This window comes from Anabas testudineus, chromosome 19 (genome assembly GCF_900324465.2).
Source record: "Anabas testudineus chromosome 19, fAnaTes1.2, whole genome shotgun sequence".
In the NCBI taxonomy this organism is placed as follows: domain Eukaryota; kingdom Metazoa; phylum Chordata; class Actinopteri; order Anabantiformes; family Anabantidae; genus Anabas; species Anabas testudineus.
In genome coordinates this window covers 10,891,128-10,910,251 of record NC_046628.1, presented here as the reverse complement: position 1 = coordinate 10,910,251, position 19,124 = coordinate 10,891,128, and the positions used below count along the sequence as shown (strand labels likewise).

Below are 19,124 nucleotides of genomic sequence, written 5' to 3'. Positions count from 1 at the left end.
ACTGTAATATCTACACATAAATAACCTATAGTGAATAACACAGTGTATTTTTTTGTTTTGGAGAGATGTGTTTTTGAAAAGTAGCAAAAATGTCTCAAGAATTAACTGAACTGCATTAAATTTAAAACATATAAGCAACATTACATAACATACATAGTAGAGTAGTGGACCGTCGGTTTTCTTCTCTACATTCTCTCATTCTGGCCTTTTATTTTAAAACTACAAGCCTGTATAAGTTGAAGTTTTGCAATTCATATTTGTGACAGTGTTGTTGTCTTTACATTCATAGCTTTCCATTCAACAGTGCATTGTGCAAAGGCTAGTACCACTGTGGAAAACCTCAGGATTGCCTAACAAATGGCTCATTATATAACATTTTGATCACTGTGCCAGTTTCAGTAGTGTCAGCATTCATATACTTATACGTATATTTTAATTGTGCTTTGTTGCATTGTGTGTAAACCTGTAGTACTAAACAAAAAATGAGAATTGCAAAATATACACTTCATCATAAATAATACACAGAAAAACTGATATCTCGGTAGAAAGGAGCTGACATTTGCCATAGAACTGTGATTTTGATCAATATTGAAAGCCAGTGTCCTTTCCTCTAGGAATATCTGCAGTAAGGCCAGCTTTTGTGTTTTATTATTTCAGTTCTTTGTGTTCAATGTGCCCACAGTTCTGTTGTTGCCTTTTGTAAGGGGCTCATCTTCTGACAGTTAATGTTAAAAGTTAGCTCAGTATTCACAGTACTTGGTATGCTCTCTTGTGTGTATGTTTCTGAAGTGTGTGTGTGTGTGTGTGTGTGTGTGAGCGTGAGCGTGAGCATGTGCGCATGCACATGCCTGAGTGCATGTGGATAAGGGAGTGAGATAAGAAGGAGATGAAGAGTCGTTCAGAGGAGCTTTCTCACTCAGAGGCGTCCCCATCTGTTCGCCTGGGCCTAATTGTTCCTGGGTGCTAAGACAAGGAAAAAAGGAAGGAAAGCAACTGTACTCGTCCCCTGTCCCAGAGTTATTTCTGTAACATTAAAAGAACACCACCAGCACGATCCAGATTATTGCCATGTAAATAATGGCACTTGGCTCGATTCCCCGCTAATGAATGTCATTTACTTTTCTAAACGAGGATTAATTATCGACCGAGGACCCCACTCTCCTCCCACTGGGAGCACGTTGCAATTAGCTGCCAAAAGATGGCTGCTAGTATTTGTGTTTTTTAAAATATGTCTATATCTATGTACGTGTGCAGATGTTCTGGTGACATAGTGAGTGACCTTCCAATAAACTGTCTGTTTAATTCTGTGGTAAAACTGAAAGAGACCAATGAGCAGAGAAGGGCAGAGGAGACTAATGTCCTTGACTCAATTGAGTATAAGATTTTTTGTTGAATGTCGGTGTTGGACATTGTTGTTGTGAAACTAGGGGAAAAGAGAGAGTTGTGCTACTTTGGAGCCAGCCTCATGGTTGCAAAATAAGGCCAGGAAAACAAACATAGGCCTCAAATTAGATTTCCCAAAACATAGCATTCCCTCTCATTTTACACACCACTGTGGCCTGCAGACGAGAATAGAATAACCCGTGAAATCCGCTTCAGATTCAGAATGGCACAGTCACTGGTACACAATTGACAATTGAGTGCCCTCTGGATCAGTCTGCTGATCCTAATTAGATATTTTACCTTTTATAGGTACAGTATGTTGTGAAATTGTTCATGTGGAATTGCTATCACTAATAGGTTAGTCCAGCTATAAAAAACTTTCTCCCTTTATTCCCAATTTTTAACTCTTATGTAAAATCTGCCTCACTTCTCACGCCTTACCCCTCACAAGCTCCCACTCTCCTTTTCCCCTCCGTTGAACTGCCTCTCCTTGGGTGGCCTGCTTGAACTGATGCACTTAACCCAAATGAAGGAGAAGATGTGAATAAGGGTTATTTCTGTCGACAGTCGTACTGTTTGAGGTGTGGAACTCCTCCTGATAACCTGAGACTTTGATAATGCTCCAGATCTGATAGTGTTAAATTCAAAAAGGCCCTGACTTCTGAAGGAGGAATATGAAGAGATCCAGACTGCCATGTTTAAACCACCTAGTAAATATGTCAAGAGGCCTGTGCCTAATTGACCCACGAAAGTTGACTTTAAAGTGACAGTAATGATCTTCATTAAAGATCTGCATTATCTTTCTGTTTCAAGGCAGGAGAGTTAATTAGTTATAAAACATATTTTTATATCTGAGAAATGATAATATTTATTCAGTGCAGCTCAAGAGACTTGTAAGTTATATTTAATTTCCAGCCTTTGCTAATCAAACTACATTCCCTCCTGTTTGTATACATCGGCACAAAGCCAGTCAAGGTGGGAGCAGCCAAGTGCAGTGTCAGACATCCACACAGAGACAGAGGTTATGATAATTGATAACTGTGAGAAACGCTGGGAGGGAGGGGGTCTAGGAGAGATGGCAGTTAGACACAAACTATACCATGGCCTATAGTCATCCTTGCCCCCCCTTTCCACTCCCACCCATGTTTTATGGCTGGATTCTCTTACTGCTCCCTGGCTCACCTCTCGGTGTGAAATGAGTAAGTCTCGACTATCCCTACCCGACGAGCTCACAGACACACGTGAGCGCTGCCAAGAATGGTGTTTCTGTTTGGGTCTAAACATGTGGAGGTTTATGATCAGCTGAGTGTGTCATTTGAAATACGGTTGTAAAGTATGTCAGTGCTTGAGGCAAGGTTTGTAGATCAGTTGTGTACATCTAAGTGTGTTTATAATTTTTTTTTTAAAGAAAGATGGACTTTTTGTTTGTACATACTGCAGTGCTTACATTACACTTCAGCAGGTAAACGACATGTTTGCTTAGGTGAAATTTACAATTCTAAATAATATTAAATATTTTGGCATTCCTACATCAGCCACCCTTCCTACCTTCTTTTCTTTAATTTCTGAGGCCCTTCTCTTTAGTTTCCTTCTCTCTTTCTCTCAGGAGGAGGGTGAGGGGCATGCTCCAGGCTCAAACAGGTTCAGCAGGTTCTGAGGAGTGCAAGGTTAATTTTGGATCCGCTATGTTTCATCATCACCCACTGTCAGAAGATTGTTTCTGAAGCAGGCGTCTAAACGCTCGCTTCCTCGCATGATGTGTCACAGGTGGCGCCATTTGATGAGGAGTTGGAAATGTCTCTGGAAGGTTTTAGTTAGTGGAAATGAACATAGATTGCAGTTGTGATCAGTGAGCAAGTTGTGATCTCTGTTTGGTGTAAGCCAGGGTTATGTCAGAACCTGTGTTCTTGTGGTGTAGTGTTTGTGTTCATTTCAGTGTTGGATTTCTTTTTGCATATTGGAATTCCCACAATATCACTCAAACCTACCCCTGGCATAATTCTTCATTTGTTTTTATTTAGAGGACATTCACAACGAATTTATGGTGACCAGGAATTTGAGTTCTTGTAACTTTTCTATGTATTGATTTTTAAAACAATTCCACTCATTCCAAAAGTGCCAAGAAAATGCACAATTAATAATTATGATTTTCCTTGTTGCCGAAATGCAGGTATTCAAGAAGGGTTGTTAAGGTGAGACAGGCACTGGAAGATTGATACGAGTGTGGATAAAATAAGTAAAACTTTTCTTTAATGTAGTGAGAAGTGATATGATTTAACCTAGTAGTCTTTCTGTAAATGATGCTATTCAGGTTTGCTCTGGAATAGGAAACTTTTTGTTGTACAGCTCGCTGTTGCTAACTTAAAACCCTCGAAAGAGCTTTAATCCCATGTACCTGTGTAATTCAAAGGCGAATGTTGTCAGAACCTATGAAAGTGGATGTTAAGGAGTATTTGAAAGTGCCCGTGTGCACGAGGTGTAAGTGAATAAATAGATGAATAACCACTGGCCCTTGTAGAACGAGTCCCTCTGGCTGTGGGCCAAACAGGTAATTCCTCCGGCATAGTTTTAGAAGGGCTACGAGCAAGCCAAGCCTGCCTCTGCAGTCAGACTGTCTGCACATTTCTGCCGCTGATGGCATACCAGGGGCGCCATTTTCCTCTCTGAGACAGACAAGCCGGAGGATCTGATTGGCCTTCTGCCAAAGCGCACTCACAAAGGCTCCTTTGACAGCAGGTCAGTTGGTTAACCAAGCAGTAGGCACAGGGAGAGAGGGATAAGCCAGAAAAAAAATCTCTTCTTCACCTCTTCACCCCTAAGTTTCATTATTAAAGGGTTCTTCACACTAAAAATGTATTCTCTCATTTTTCAAAAATTAAAACAAGCACATTTTTAGTTACTTTTTTTTAGGTAACAAGATACATGCATGTTTTTCTAGAGCTTCAGCTCTCACTGGGATTGTATTCTTGCTTCACATCAGCATAAATATGACCTATGCTTACAGTATATGTTCCATGTCTGGGCCTACATCCTCTTTCCATTGTATAGAAAAATGTGCGCCTGTATGTAAAAATAATCATCAGCTAATCTGTTTATTATTCTTTTCCCCGTGAAGTAATTAGAGACTACTTTGTCATAACTTTTCCAGTCTCTATGAAAGTAAAACGTATTATCTTGCAAACTAATTTCTGATGTTTGTTGGAATTGGTGAGTGATACACAACATTTTCACAACAAGTGGAAATGTTTTGGTGTAAACTGCAATCTTATTCATTATTACTGAGTCTGCAGTTGACCAAGATAAATATGCGCTCAGCCATTAGCTCATTCTAGTTATGATGCTGATGGAGCCTCACATCTTATATTTTCAGCATAAAGATGTGTAGGAGCTTACATGGGAGCATTAAATAGCTGCTGATGTTCTCCTGTGTGCTCCTGCGCTCATTATCTCTCCAGTCCAGGCCTTGCTTCTCTGCTTTCTCCTGCCGCCCATCTCTTCCCCTGTGTACCAGCCGCTTTGCATACGACTGATGTTTAAATGCTGCATTGTTAACTGACGTGGGGTAGCCCTTTGCTGACCCGGGAGGTATTTGCTCGTTTGATCATGGGGCAGCAGTTTTAATGTATCGAAGCAGCGCTGCTTCGTAAAGCCCCTAGTATAAGTGGAGACGCAGGGCGAAAGGAGGATGAGGGATCCTGGTTGCAGGCCTGTCAGTACAGAAGGAAGGTGATTATTAGAATATCTGTTGGTCAGCAAGGCCAGAGGGGACGCTGCTGACCCTGCACTTCCACTCATGCTGTGATAGTGGGTGTTGGTATTTTAGGGGGGTTTTGCGAGGGTTGTGGCAAAAACGGAGAACAGGGCTCCATTGATGAGCAGTTTCAGTATTTCTGTCATAGTGTGTTTAGGGTTTGGATCTTTGCATGAAAGTATTTCTTTTGGACTTTGTTCTGTAGTTTCTCTTGTTTTGTTTTATTTTTTTTTTATGTTCATCCTCCTGCTATTTGATTTGCATCCTCTAAAATGGACCTCCCACTCCCTTAGCCACAAGGGCTTTTTTATTCCCAGAGAAAAGTTGTGTTCATTTTCTTCTCATAAAGTTAGTATTTTGCACAGTTTATAGATATTGCCGTTTTCAAATCACCTATGATTTCAATCGTACAGTTAGAAACTAAGAGCTCAGTGTCAGTGAAGACCAACTTTTCCTTTTCACTATGTCACTTGGCACAAGAATCCCACTTCACCAGCTGACAACACAACAGAAAGAAATGTTGAGAAAGAGAAAAAACAATGACACAAACAGTGTACAAGTTTTTGTTTTCACCCTGGGACCTGTGTATCAAGACTCAGCTTGCACTGAAGGTAACCAGGCCACTCAAAAGAAAACACCCATACACCCTTAAAACCTTTTCCTTACCCCCTTTGCCCTTTCTTCTCTTTCTACCCTCCCCTTTCCTCTTTGGCTCTTTTCTTATGGGAGGTCTATAGAGCGGCAATGACCATCGATACCAGGGGGAAAAAACAGTGAGAAAACCCACTTCTCTCAACTAGATCATTAATATTTGATGGACAGTTCTCCCATGAATTTGCCATTGCATTCCATAGTGGTCTTGTGATGTGCAGAACGTACAGAAGGCCACAGCTGGAGATTATTAGAGGGACTTGATGCCCACCTCAGGCTCAGCATCAGGACTGTTGTGACCATGTAGATCAGCTTGACCACAAATAAAAAATATATTGCTGTCCACATGTGCACATGTATATATTGTTAAGTTTATCAGCCATGCAAACAGAGTCTGCAACACTGAGCTTATTATTGTGCCATTAAGCAAATTTGACACTATTTTCCAGAAAGGCCTACCTTTATATTCCCCTCTGAATAATCATGTTACCATGCATCAGATGAACCGCCTCCTTCTATATCTATGTCATGAACTATGGATCCTCTTGAGATCTCACAACTGGGTTCTGCAAATATGGATTGGCTCTTGCATTTTCAAAAGTCCCAGAGCAGCCCAGATGCCCCTTGACTTTTGAACCGTGGAGCACAGGAAAGCAGAGGTAAAGCAGTAATCTGCATCTCTCACGGTGCCTCACGCCCACACTGCTGCTGAGAAAGAGAGCGAAAATGCCACACCAGTTTACCTCCAGCGGTGGAAGGAAGAAAAAAAAATCTTACTAGATTAGCTCAGGCTGTCATTATTAGCCCTCAAAGTTATCCTTCTTCTCTTTCTGTTGCTCCCTATCTTTTTCAATTTTCTTTACTCTTCATATAGCCTTCATTTTTTTTTCTTTTTCAGAGTTTTTGCAGAAAGCTGACCCTGCATGGCAACAGGCCCTGATTAGAAGGGCTTCAGAGCACAGAGTCTATCGATTGGGCCTCCAGAGCTCTAAGCAAATGTAGTTAGAGCAACAAGTCAATAAAGCTGCTACTGAAACAATCTCCGTCACACTGGTGGCCTCCCCCACACACCACAAGTGGCTATTTTTTAGAGTTTGGAGAAAAGGGGGAGTTTGATGGTCAGGCAGGCAATCAGTGTCAGTCAAAGGGCTGGGTGTGGATCCTTGCACGTTCTCTTTTTCTCTTTTCTATTTGTCCTTCTTCATAAAGCATGCTTTTTCTCCATTCTGAACATTCAATTCTGGCTGTAACACGGTTTAACTGGGGATTCCTTCCATGAAAACCACAAATCTTTCAGCTCAATCCTTTCCCTCTGTGTCTCTCTCAGACTCTCTCAGCTTAGACACAGGGACTAGGAAAGCTAGTCTGCAAATTTAATGGAGCAGCATGGATTATTTAGACTGACTAAAGCCTCCCTTGTAGTGTCAAATGGGGGGTTGTGGGATGACATTATAACCCTACATTCACTCTTTCTCCTAGTCTCTTGCTCTCTTTCTCCTCCTTTCTGCTCTGCTTACATACTAAATTGAATAATCTGCACCTGCATGTCCAAACAAGGTGATCTGATGCTTCACATTATCCTTAAATGTTATGTGTTATTTCTCACCAGTTTGCCAGACGCGCTCCTGCAGTTTTCACACATTTACTCAACACCCCCTTGTTGCACATACACATATGTGCAAAATTGGTCTCACACAATATTTTACACACAAGCATGTATGGTCTGACACTGTGAACCTTGGCTACTCCTTTCATATCTGCAGGACAGAGCAAAGAGCAAAAGTGTTGTGATGGTCACAAGGTCAAGTTCAAGAAATGTCTTTTTCTCTTGCTTACTTGTGGCTCAGCTTGAAATCCAAGATTGGTTAGTTTGCGTTCTGCACACTTGAGAGAGGCTGATGATGTGGACAGACTGTCACACAAAGTAATATTACTATATAGAATTATTTTTTATTAAGTTACATGTATAGGAATGTTTGCCGGCAAAACATAGTTATGAATTGGCAAGTGCAGGCTCTGTACATTTGTATAAGAAGAAGGTCAACCTGTGTGGGTGTGTGTGTCTGTGTGTGTATGTGTGCACTTGCATGTTCTCTGTGTAGATATGTTTGTGTGCATGCTGGTGGGCAATATCGCAACATCATCTGTAACTAGAGACACAGGATGCAAAAGGAAAACCACACAGGACTTGAAGCAAATATTTGGAGAGTTGGTTTAAAATGGCAAACAAACACCACGCGAAGAAGCTTCCTTGTACTTAATAAAAAAAACTCAGACATAAACACTAATATCCTACTTTGGTTCTTTGTCGTGGAATCCTAAACAGATGTCCTTTTTCTCGGACCCAAGGAGTTTAAAGCATTTGTCTGACAAATCGTTTCATTGCAAGCAGAAACAATTTTAAGTACCCGTAGTCACGACAAGTTCACGTATTTTCATATATAAGGTAAGTGCAGTCCAAGTGCACTGATTTAAAAAATTAATATAACTTTAAATTACTATTAAACTCTGTGGAGAAGAAAAAGTTTTCTGTTAAGACTATTTTTATATTGTGAGTCCAAACATTTCATCAGTAAGCGTGAAGACATTAGGTCAAATTTCACAACAATAGAGTTGGTGTTTGGTGTCAGACTGTGGACGTATTACTCTGTTTCCCTGACATGAACTCTAGAAAAAATATGTTGGTCTGTAAAAGTAACAATATTAAAAAAACAACTTTGAAAAGTTATGATTTAAGAATTATAATGGCAAACAATCTTTTTTCCCTCCCTGTTTGTGTACTGTTGTACCACTAACCATGCCATTAACCTTCGCCTCCAGTGTCCTGTGCTTCATAAGCATCCCAGCACTACTTCTGTTTTCTTTTTTTTTTCCTTGTGAAATTGAGTAGTAGTGTGTACAGATGATTTATGTGCTTTAATGAGATTTCAATACTGAACAAACAATAAAAATTTATGGACATCATGGTTTTGGAGGCCTGCAGCTCCATTGGCTAACGTTACGCCCTTTTTCACCATGGCCAGTAATCGGATCTGCAGCTGGCCCCTGGCCCTCGCAGAATGTATACAAAGGGGATTTTGTGTTTTGGGAAATCTTAGCAGAAAGGAGAAACAATGAGGAATGTCAGTTATCGTGGCGTGGAGATAATGCATCTACGTATTTTCTAATCTTTAAGTCATGTTGTAGATTAATACAGAAGGTGTCAGTTCAACATGTATTTCTTCATAATTAGAATCCAAACATACTGTGGGCAGGCAGCAAACCAAACAACAAACACTGAGCCTTTATTCACATAAGGAGTGGATGTGGATTTCCTTTCCATTACAGGCAAACTTGACAATGACCAACACCAGACTTGCAAAGGGAATTTCATCCAACCATAGTTAGATATACTCATGGTCTTCCTCTTTGCAACGTCAAATAGTTTTCTTCTATTGTTATAACTATTAAAATGTGATATTATTCAATACACTTTTGGAAATTATCGCTGAATTTACAACCCTATATTTCTATTCTAGTACAGTAGGTTTGTTTTTTACTGGATACATTTGCCAGTTTTGCTACTGCACTGCAGTGACAGCTAATTATTAGGAGCATTATTCCTTATTAGTCAAATATTCCAATGTTCTAATTTCCTTCACCTTTCCATTGTGATCTTGTACATATTGAAACCCAGAATAGTACACAGGGACGGATGTGATTACTGAAGCTGTGAATAAAGTTCTCCTCATTAGTGTACGCTGACTGTTGACGTGCTACCAGAAATTAGTGAGGTGACGAGCACATACAGCAAACATATGAAAAAACACGCTTTATATCACCACAGCCCTCCAGCAAGAGATGAGCAGAAGCAATAGTTAAGAAAAAGAAGAAAAAGATGAGCGAGAAATAAGCAACCGAATGAAATGGCTATGAGGAAGGGGACAAAATGAGGACATGGAGGAGGGTAGAGATAGAGAGGGAATACAGAGGAGGGCGAGGGTTCAGGCAGGTAACCAGACAGGGGAATAATCTGTGTATGTATGGAGCACAAAAAGCCACCTGTACATCACACCAGGATGAGGAGAAGCAGCACCAGCTACCTGAAATTGCTGCCGGCAAAAAAAGTTCTTAAATATTCCACACTCAGTTGCAATGTATTCACTCTTTCTCTCTCCTCCATACACCCCTCTCCTTTCCATTTCCCTCTCCATCTACTTTTCTCTCTCTATCCTTCTTTTCATCTTGTCATCTCTTACACACTCTCCTCCCACGCTGAAATTCCTCCTTTTTTCTACCTCCCTCTCTCCATCACTTCTCTCTCCTCCTCTCAGTCTTCCTCTGCGCTCCCTTCCTTCCTCCACGCAACACTTTTCCGGGAGAGAACTGGATCTCGGTCGAGGGTGCTGCTGGCTAGGGTTATTAGCCGGCAAATAAAAAATGGATGAACTTGTAGAGCCCTGGTGCTGTTCTCTTCTCCTGCATCAAGTTGGTAGAAATAGAGGGAGTAAAGTGTGAGAGGGAAAGAGAGAGAGAGAATCCTCCAAACTGTCCATTTTTTATGTCAGTGTTTCCAGTCGTAAAAAAAAAAAAATCTTTTTTGTCAATACAGGCCAAAAAAGAAACCCTTTTAGGAATCAGTAATTCAGCACAAACATAACAATAATAAGCGTGTTAGATTAAAGAAATGAAAACTCTGATTAGAAATTAGATTTGTAATTATAATAACAATAAAATTTGACCAATGTGCTTCATATGTCACAATACAGATTGAATTTGAGTGTCCTCATTTTTAAATAACATGTTTAAAGCCCTAATTCATGTTTTTTTAACAACTGATAGAAAATGTAGGTTTGTATATTATTTAAGGTTTTAATCAATAAATGGTTTTAAAATTCTCAAACACACAGTTGATCAAAGTTCTTAAATATCAAAATTTGCTGCTTTTCTATATGTAATATTGTTTTAATGAAATAATAATAATAAGATAATACACAATACAATACAAAAGCAATGATAATAAAAAAAACACTTCAACAGCATCTAAAAATATCATTAACTACGAATTCCAGTGGTTACTGACTGTATTTTAAAACATTAATCAGTCAAATTTCGGAGTCAACCTTTTTTCTTTACATTTAGATCAGACTGTCTTAAAGTGAAATAAAGAACATCCTATTTAATATTAGTGGTTATTTATCTATCTCTTTATCGTCTGCATCTTTACAGTATGTGAGCGTGTGAGTGTTAAGGTGTGGGACGTTCTTAAATATAGTTTTTCCTTAGGGAATTATGTGATGTTGGGGCATCTTTAAATAATTACAGTAAACACCTTGCAATTTAAGACCTACTCCAGCTTTGTTGTGCTGTGTGTGTTTAAAAATGAAAATAATTTATGTTGAACACCCCCTTGGGGACAATAGGTAGAACTTACATGGTGGACTCGCATCTCTTCAGCAAACAGGAAAAGTCATCACCTCTGTAGAGACACGTGAGCCTCATCTGATTGTTCTGAATCTTCCTGAGCTATGTTTTGTTCTATGACCCATCTCCACCTTTTTATTTGTCACACATATAACACACGTGTGATTTGTTGCAGGTGTGTGAGTGTGTGTGTGTGTGTGTGTGTGTGTGTGTGTGTGTGTGTGTGTGTGTGAGCCCAGACAAATACCGGTGTGTGTATGTGCTTCCACAATGAAACATTTATTTGTATTAGTTTGTGATAACAAGTCAATGCATTAGTTAGGACTTACCCCCACCAGCATTCCACCTCTATGTCCATCACTCAAACCATTTGTGAACACATTGATCCTTCCCTCCCCTCTCCCTTCTTCCCCCTTTCCACTCTGCCCTCCTCCTCTCCCATATATTCCCAGGGTTTGGAGGGAGGAGAGCCAGAATGGCTCAGACAGCCATTGATTTTTATTTTATTGGTCTACTAGTGGAAAAAGGAGGGATAGGGGAGGGCCTGAGAGATGCAACTCTGCAGCTAAGTTTGTTCTTAGTGGAGACAGTGTGTGTGTTTATGTGTGTGTGTGTTTAGGTGGTTTGGGCCTATCTTCTTATGTCTGCCTGACTGAGACTGTTTTTGTTTTGGTAGGGGGTGTTATCTGTCTGACTGATAGGTGTGTATACAATGTGTGTGTGTGTGTGTGTGTGTTTGTGTGTGTGCGCGTGTCCAGCCACCTCTGAAAGCCATCAAAAGCTGCGTGAGTCTGTGCACACGTGTCAGTGTGCATCTGTGTTTGCCCACCCTCATGCCTTTTGTGTGGCCACACACACACACACACACACACGTGTGTGTGTCATCGAAGGGACTGGGAGATCTGATGCTGATAGAGTTGGCACTAGGGGCCTGGACCCCAACAGACACCCTTATACACACATACACACACATACACACAGCTGAGGTGTATCCCGGTGCTCATTAGAGCTGGTAATAAGGCTGTGCTGCTGGAAGAGGAGGCAAAAAAAAAAAAACAGGGAAAGGAAGAGAGGGAGGGAGGAAGAGGGTAAGAAGGGAGAAAAAGAAAAAAAAAGGAGATTTTAAATTTTAATAACACTGGTACGATTTTGTAAATCTTTCCTGACAGAAAAGTCCTCATTATTTTCATCTGTCTCCGAGGAGCCTCTCCTCCAGCTCTGCCTCCATGGGTAAACGGACTTCTCTCTCTCTCTCGTCCTCTCTCTGTCTTTCTTTCCTCACTCTCCTTCTGTTTCTCCACCTCTCTTTTTTCCTCTCCACTCTCTTTCTCTCTCTCTTTTTCACTCTCAGCTTCTTTATTGTCCATTTCTGTCCTTCCTGCCTGCTTTATGTTTTTGCTCTCCTTTGCACTCATCATTTTGACTCTCTCTCTCTCTGTCTGTCTCTCTGCTGTATATCAGTGTATTTCCGTCTAGTAAGGTGTTAGCTGACTGGCTGCCTGCGATGAAGGAACATCAGGAGCCAATAGAATGGCCAGTATTGTATGCTGTTATTATATGCTGTTATTGGTTGGCATTTCAGTTACAGTTACTGCCGTTCTGTCTTAATGTTAGAGGATTTTTCCAGTAGTTGGGAGGGAGTAGCAGTGAGGGGGGCACACACACAGAAAATACTTGAGGATCATAGTATCATAGTAGGAAACGGGGTAAAGGTAAGCCTTCTCAAACTCAGTGTGTGTAGGATTGTGTATATGTGGGTCAGCATGTACGTTTGCACCCTTGTACGTGTGCTGTGTGCATCACTCACATATCCTCACACCCTTCCCTCCACACACACACACACACACACACACACACACACACACACTCCTCTCACTCCCCACCTCTATGTCAAGTGTCAAAGCTGGAGGATGGATCCGGTTTGATAAGTTCTGTTCTGTCTGGCCACGTGTCAGGACAGGATCAACCATACGGCCGAGGAAAACCATGTTCTTCACTCTCCTACCTCCCAATTTTGGGGATTTTTTTTTTCCTTTCTTTTTTTAGTTTTGGGATAGGGGCAGGTGTTCTACATTTGTGCAATGGCGCCTCTGTTGCCTGAGGAACTTAAACAGAGTAAAGTGACTCTACAATCTCAGTGTGAGCTCTTAGCAAAGCGCTTTGCTAGATGTAGATAAATCTGTGTATTAAATCTATAAGTGACTGGAGGCAGCGACAGCGTATAGAGGGTTGTGAAAATGATCTGTCCTGTGGGATTGTTTCCTTTTTATAGACATGAATTGTTTTGAGAGACCAGATGTAAATCTTGAATAAAACGTGAGCTGAAATAACTTTTGTTACACAAAGTATTGATTTGTGTCACTTTACGTGATTGTGACTCTAATAAGAGAAGAAGAATTTCCCACCCTGGCTATAATATAATATAAGCGCTGACTTTCCAGCCTTCTCACCTCCGTGGTGGTTAAAGGAAAGTGATGACATTAATATCCCCACTGCTCATGCTGTCAGTGGGAAAGTCTGCGGCTCTTTACAGTGTCACAGACACGGATTGTGGATCTTAACACTGCTCAAGTGAATTATGACTTTACCCTGCTTTACTAACTCCTTGCAGTTTGTCTGACTACAGGTCCTCTGGTCAAAGGTGACCCTTGGTTCGTAAACTTCATAAGATCTTGTAGTTTTACTTGAATTATTGTGAGCATTAGAAGTTTATCCCTACTTGTGGCTTACAGTAAATGAAATCGCTCCGCTGGTGAAGTGAAAGATGTACTTACAGATGGAGCCGGGGCAAGACTGAATTTAAACTTCATGTATTTTGCAGAAATGAGTTCTCAGCAGCATGAAGTTTTTCACTGGGCAGTGCTAAATTTGTATCAAAGTTCTGTTTAAATGTTCGAGTCGCCACAAATAAGATTTACATCACACTTCAAGACATGTTTTGTTGGATTGAAGTACAGAGAATCCATTTAGGTCAAAATACATTTTTTTTTCTCTTCTTTTAAATATGTGTCCCCTGAGAAGACGTTCTTAAATCACAGCACTGTCATATTCCTTACTGCTTTGAACATTTAAGTGTTTGAAGTTATTCGGCGTTGTTTGCACCCAAATCAGACTCTATTAATGAATGCAGTTTTTAAAGAACTGACCCCCCCTACCATACCTCAGCACTCTGGCTCCTCATCCACAAGGCTAAAACTAACTTCCTGTTCATTTTTATACCTCCAGGCCTCTAGTTATTACCCCTCCACCCCCATCCCCCATCAACACACATCCAAACACACCACCACCCCTTTCTCCAGCTGAAAAATTGAAAGTGAGCTGCTTTCTCCCAACACACACACACACACACACACACGCGCGCATACACACAAGCCCCTCCACTGGGTATTTGCCTGAGATAAATAATCATTTTAAATAATGAATGTCAATTAATAGGGGGAGACGTAGCTTTGCTGAGCATGCTCTGATTAGTGTTTCAGTGGGATCTCCTCCCAGGCTGGTTTCAGCCAATCCAGCCTCATCCAAACACCAGGATCAAACTAGTCTGTCATAGAACTGCTAACACTGCTTCAACTCATGTAAGCATATAACATATGCAGTGGTCTGTATTCTATTTGTATTACTGTTTTGTTGTTATTGTGTTGTCCTCTAAAAAGAAACCCGCAAAACAAACTTCCTGTCCATCGTCCTGCTCAGCATGGCTTAAGACAGCAGCAGCAGCAGCATATAAACATATTCTATAACTGTTACTTGTCCTGTACAGGACACGGTTTGCTATATACCGCATGACACCGTTATGATAATGTATGCATTTATTCAAGGGTAAAGTGTGTCTATTTATGAAGCAGTGATACTTAGAAACACTACCTCTAATGAGCTCCTGGGTGTTATCCAGTGAGAGGTTTACAGTATGTGAGGGGAAAGGCGAAGTGTCTTGTTCGTGAAAAGAAGTTAGAGTTTTTTTTTTACAAGTGATTGGTTTTCGTTTTTAGAAGGTATTGCAACTGATATGCAACAGTGGCTGTAAATATATGTTTGTTTCGTATGTGGCTAGAGAGCCCTTGAAGAGTAGACAAAAAAAGACACAAAGAAAATACAAAGACGCAAGCATAAAAGCGCTCGTGTGATACATAGCGCTGTGCTGTGTTATGTTGCTGTCATCCTTTCTTGTGCAACTGCAGGCTTAAAACTAAGCGGCTAGTTGAGGCTACTGTAGGTTAGAGCGAGTGGACTGGCGTGTTGGGCTCAGACTTGGGCTTTAGCAGGTAGTGGGGTGACTGAGCATCCAGCCAGTCCCCCTCCCCAGTGATAAATGACCACAGCATGGGCTATTCATCTCCTGCTTAGAGAAGTGGACAGTGCCCCCCTCCTCGGCCTCTCCTCCACCTCTCCACATGTCAGCAAATGTGATAATTCTCTCATTTGTCAGGAGCAGCGGAGGGTACGGGCATTTGTGTGTGTGTTTGTCAGGGTAGGGTGCACGGGTGAGGACGCAGACTGGACAATTTTGCAGACACACACATGAAATGCTCTCACTCCTGATGGTCTGTAACTGCTCCGCTCACCCTCTCTCCAGCCCTCCTTTCCCAGCTTTGTGTTTTTTTTGGTTCAAAGCGCCCTTCTTGTCAAGTTTACTTAGCTCACAGTGGGAAAATTTAAATGTGCAAAAGAGTGAGTCGTTTTATGGCAAATTCCATCAGTAATTCAGTGATTTTATTACCTTCAGGAAACTACTGAGCCACTTTTTCGACTTTATTGTGCAAATAAAGTTTTAGAGCCTGTCTGCTGTGTGTGCATATGTTTGTGTCATGCTTGTTTGTAAGTGTTTAGCTCTGTTCTGTATGTTCATTCGTGTGCACTTGTCAGTATGACATTTTTAGTGGCTCCGAGTCTGTTTGCATGTAATGAAATAATTTGTGAGACATGTTAGAATGGAGCTTTGCACAAACGTGTGTATGTGTTGTAGACTCCCATGCCAGTGATTGTATACTAGTAAATACCATGTACGTAGACCTCATGGTAGCTATTAAACACGATAAGCCTCCAGTTGATGGCTGGTCATTTAGTTTGCACATAAAGATGTGACTGTTTTACAGGTTTTTCTGTAGACATAACGTGGCTTTTGTAAACCCCTTCTGGTCTCTTTCTGTCTCTGTCCGCAGGATCATCCAGAATCGTATCCTGGTCTTCATCCTCGGAGCGATCATTCTTCTCACCATCATCCTGGCCATCTATTTCAATCTGCGAGGCCACTGATCTCCACTCTACACACACACACACAGAGACACACACACACACAGAGACACACACTTGTCCCTCCACCCACCCCCCAACACAAATACAAACACACACACACACACACACACACACACACACACACACACACACACACACACACACACACACAGGAGATTAATAGCGACAAAAGCGTTGTTCTGCTGTAATTAGGACAAATGGTCCCCATGAATCACTGTTTCCAAAGCCTGACAGGGAGCTTTTTTCCATCTCTTTCTCTTTTCCTGTTTGCTGTTTGCTGCTCTCTTTCTTTCTTTCTCTACCTTTTTTTTCTCCACTTTCCTTTTTTCTACTTTCTGTTTTTTTTTTCCTCCTCCTCAACTTTGTCCTTTCTCTGTCAGGCTCTCTCTTATATCTCCACAGCCAGACTAAGGGGAGATGTTTTTATGATAGTTACTGTTTTACATGGTATCACCCTCGGTGTGTTTTGCAGCCCATCCTGTTCTCACATGAACAAGGCCAGGGGATTTTTTGGTAACTCAAAGCAGATTCACATGTGTAGTTTTTTTATTTGCTGAGATGGAGGCGGGTCAAGAATAAGAGTGTTGTGCACATGTGTGGATGTTCACCCCAGAGCATGATGACAGCAATTGGACTCGGGAGGAATCGCAATCGTTGTTATTAACACCAACAGTAGACACATACTGTAGTATGAGTTTCTATATCTAAATGATTCAACTGTTCTTCATGTAGCGCTAACGCAGCACAGAGGACAGTGCCTTCACACTCCTTCTTTAAAAAGCTCCACAGATCCTAAAATAGATGAGCGGTGCTGCCTTGAAAATAGGATGCATGCAAAAAAAAAAAAAAAAGGTTGAGGCCAGTTCAGTCAATCAAGGTGAAAGTTTTCTTTTTTGTTAAGAAGTAATGGAGGTTTTTCAGCTTTGAATGATTGCATTCAGGAACAGATATTCTGTGTGAACATTTAAAAAGCGGTTGGAAAAGGGTAAAATAAAATCTGCTCTTTTAATATGTCTTTAATACAAAAGGAAACAAGCCCCAACCTTGCAATACAATACACAGAAAGATTTCTTCTACACATAACCAGCTTTAATCTCTACATTTAGCACAATTCCCATACAACTCCCAAAATATAGATTCCCACAGCTCATACTCAATGGACTTTTCATCATCATCATCGTGAAATATTATAGGTATCATACATACTGTTTGTGTTAACATTGAAATCTACATCATGTATAGTGTTTTTCTCTCAATACAAGTGATTCTGTTATTATTTATTTATAAATGCATTCTCAGTGTAATTGTCTGTGCTAGAACTGTATATTTTATGAAGGTAAAAGGTATTCAGCATTAACCCCTTTTTTCTTCTTTGATTTGGATGTTTAATAATTAAATTTAATGCAGACTGCACATCAGGACCAACTGAAATGTATGAACTTGTAGTTTTGTGTCTTTAAGGTTTTATCTTTTTTCTGTTCCTATAAATGCATCTAACTTGTTTTAGGACTTCTTGTTCTACATTTTCCTTGTCAAGTCATGAGGATTATGATGATGCGGTCCTCATCTCTGTGTTTATCTGTACACTGACTGATGATTTGATACATTTGCAGGTGTTTGAAATCTGTGTGTGCGCATTTTCTGCATTTTAATTCTTAAGGGGAAAGCCATTCATCAGGGGGGGGTCTTGGGAAATCTAAATGTAAGAGCATATTTGGAGAATTATTGAAGTTGAGATACATGAAGGTAATGGCGTGTATGACATCAATACAACACACACACACACACACACACAGTAGTGGATTGTTTGAGTGTGCGTAAGTCTCCAGTGCTTGGTGTGACAGTTCCCAGAGAGGACATTTGCTATTCTGTTTCAGGGCCATGGTCTTCATTTTCGAAGACACGGGGGTGTTGGAGTGGTAAGGGGGTCTCCCACACCCACCTCCATGAACACCATTTCACAGGCCCTCACCAGTCACAGCGCCGCCGTCTGCTTCAAAGACTCAAATTAATGGCCAACAAAATAGTGTGCCTCTGACCGTCCCACGCGGGGCCGACCCACCAAGAGTTATCATTAAAGTCGAGGAATAATGAATAAAGGAAGGAAGGAAGGGGGAAAAGGAGGGAGAAGGAAGGAAGTGAACAAGGAAACGTGGATGTGAATGGTGTGTGTATAGGGAGGGGGTCCCTGGCAATTTATTACCTCATCTGCTAATGACCTCGAGTGATTGTTTTCTCACCCAGTGTGTGTGTGTGTGAGTGTGTGTGCAGCCTTCCTATGTGCCGATATGCTCTTTTCTTCCTCTTTCTTTCTCTCCCATCCCATCCCACTTGCTTTCCCCCCCTTTTCCTCTACTTCCCCTGCCACCTTTTCTCCTCCTCCCTGTCCTCCCCTCTTTCTCTCTCTCTCCCTCCCTGCCTCCCTCCCTCTCTCCCAGCCTGTCAGATGAGCGGAGCAGTAGCTAGCGAGCGAGCGGTGGAAGGCAGCGTGGCGGCGGCTTCTATTTGAAGTTGTAATGGTGTCAAAAAGTCAGGGCTGACTGACAGACGTCAGTCCCACAGGGCCTCATTAAAAACAGACCCACTTGACAAGGAAATAATTGAGCGGCGGCGACAACTCGGGGGCCCCTCCATGTTTTTAGATGTTTTTTTTTTTTTCTTTCTTTCTTTTTTTTTCATT

The 19,124-nt window shown here is 41.2% G+C and overlaps 1 protein-coding gene across 2 annotated transcripts in view; it reads left to right on the top strand.

Annotated features, from left to right (window-relative positions):
• vti1a (vesicle transport through interaction with t-SNAREs 1A) overlaps positions 1 to 16,523 on the top strand; it is a 106,105-nt gene extending 89,582 nt beyond the window's left edge. Inside the window, exon 8 of one of the 2 annotated variants that reach the window (XM_026351265.1) lies at positions 16,351 to 16,523. In XM_026351265.1, the coding sequence (XP_026207050.1) occupies positions 16,351 to 16,444 (94 nt within the window). In that variant the 3' untranslated portion in view covers positions 16,445 to 16,523. The remainder of the gene's footprint in view (positions 1 to 16,350) is intronic. The other variant, XM_026351266.1, reaches the window with a different exon arrangement.
• Positions 16,524 to 19,124: the final 2,601 nt, after the last annotated feature.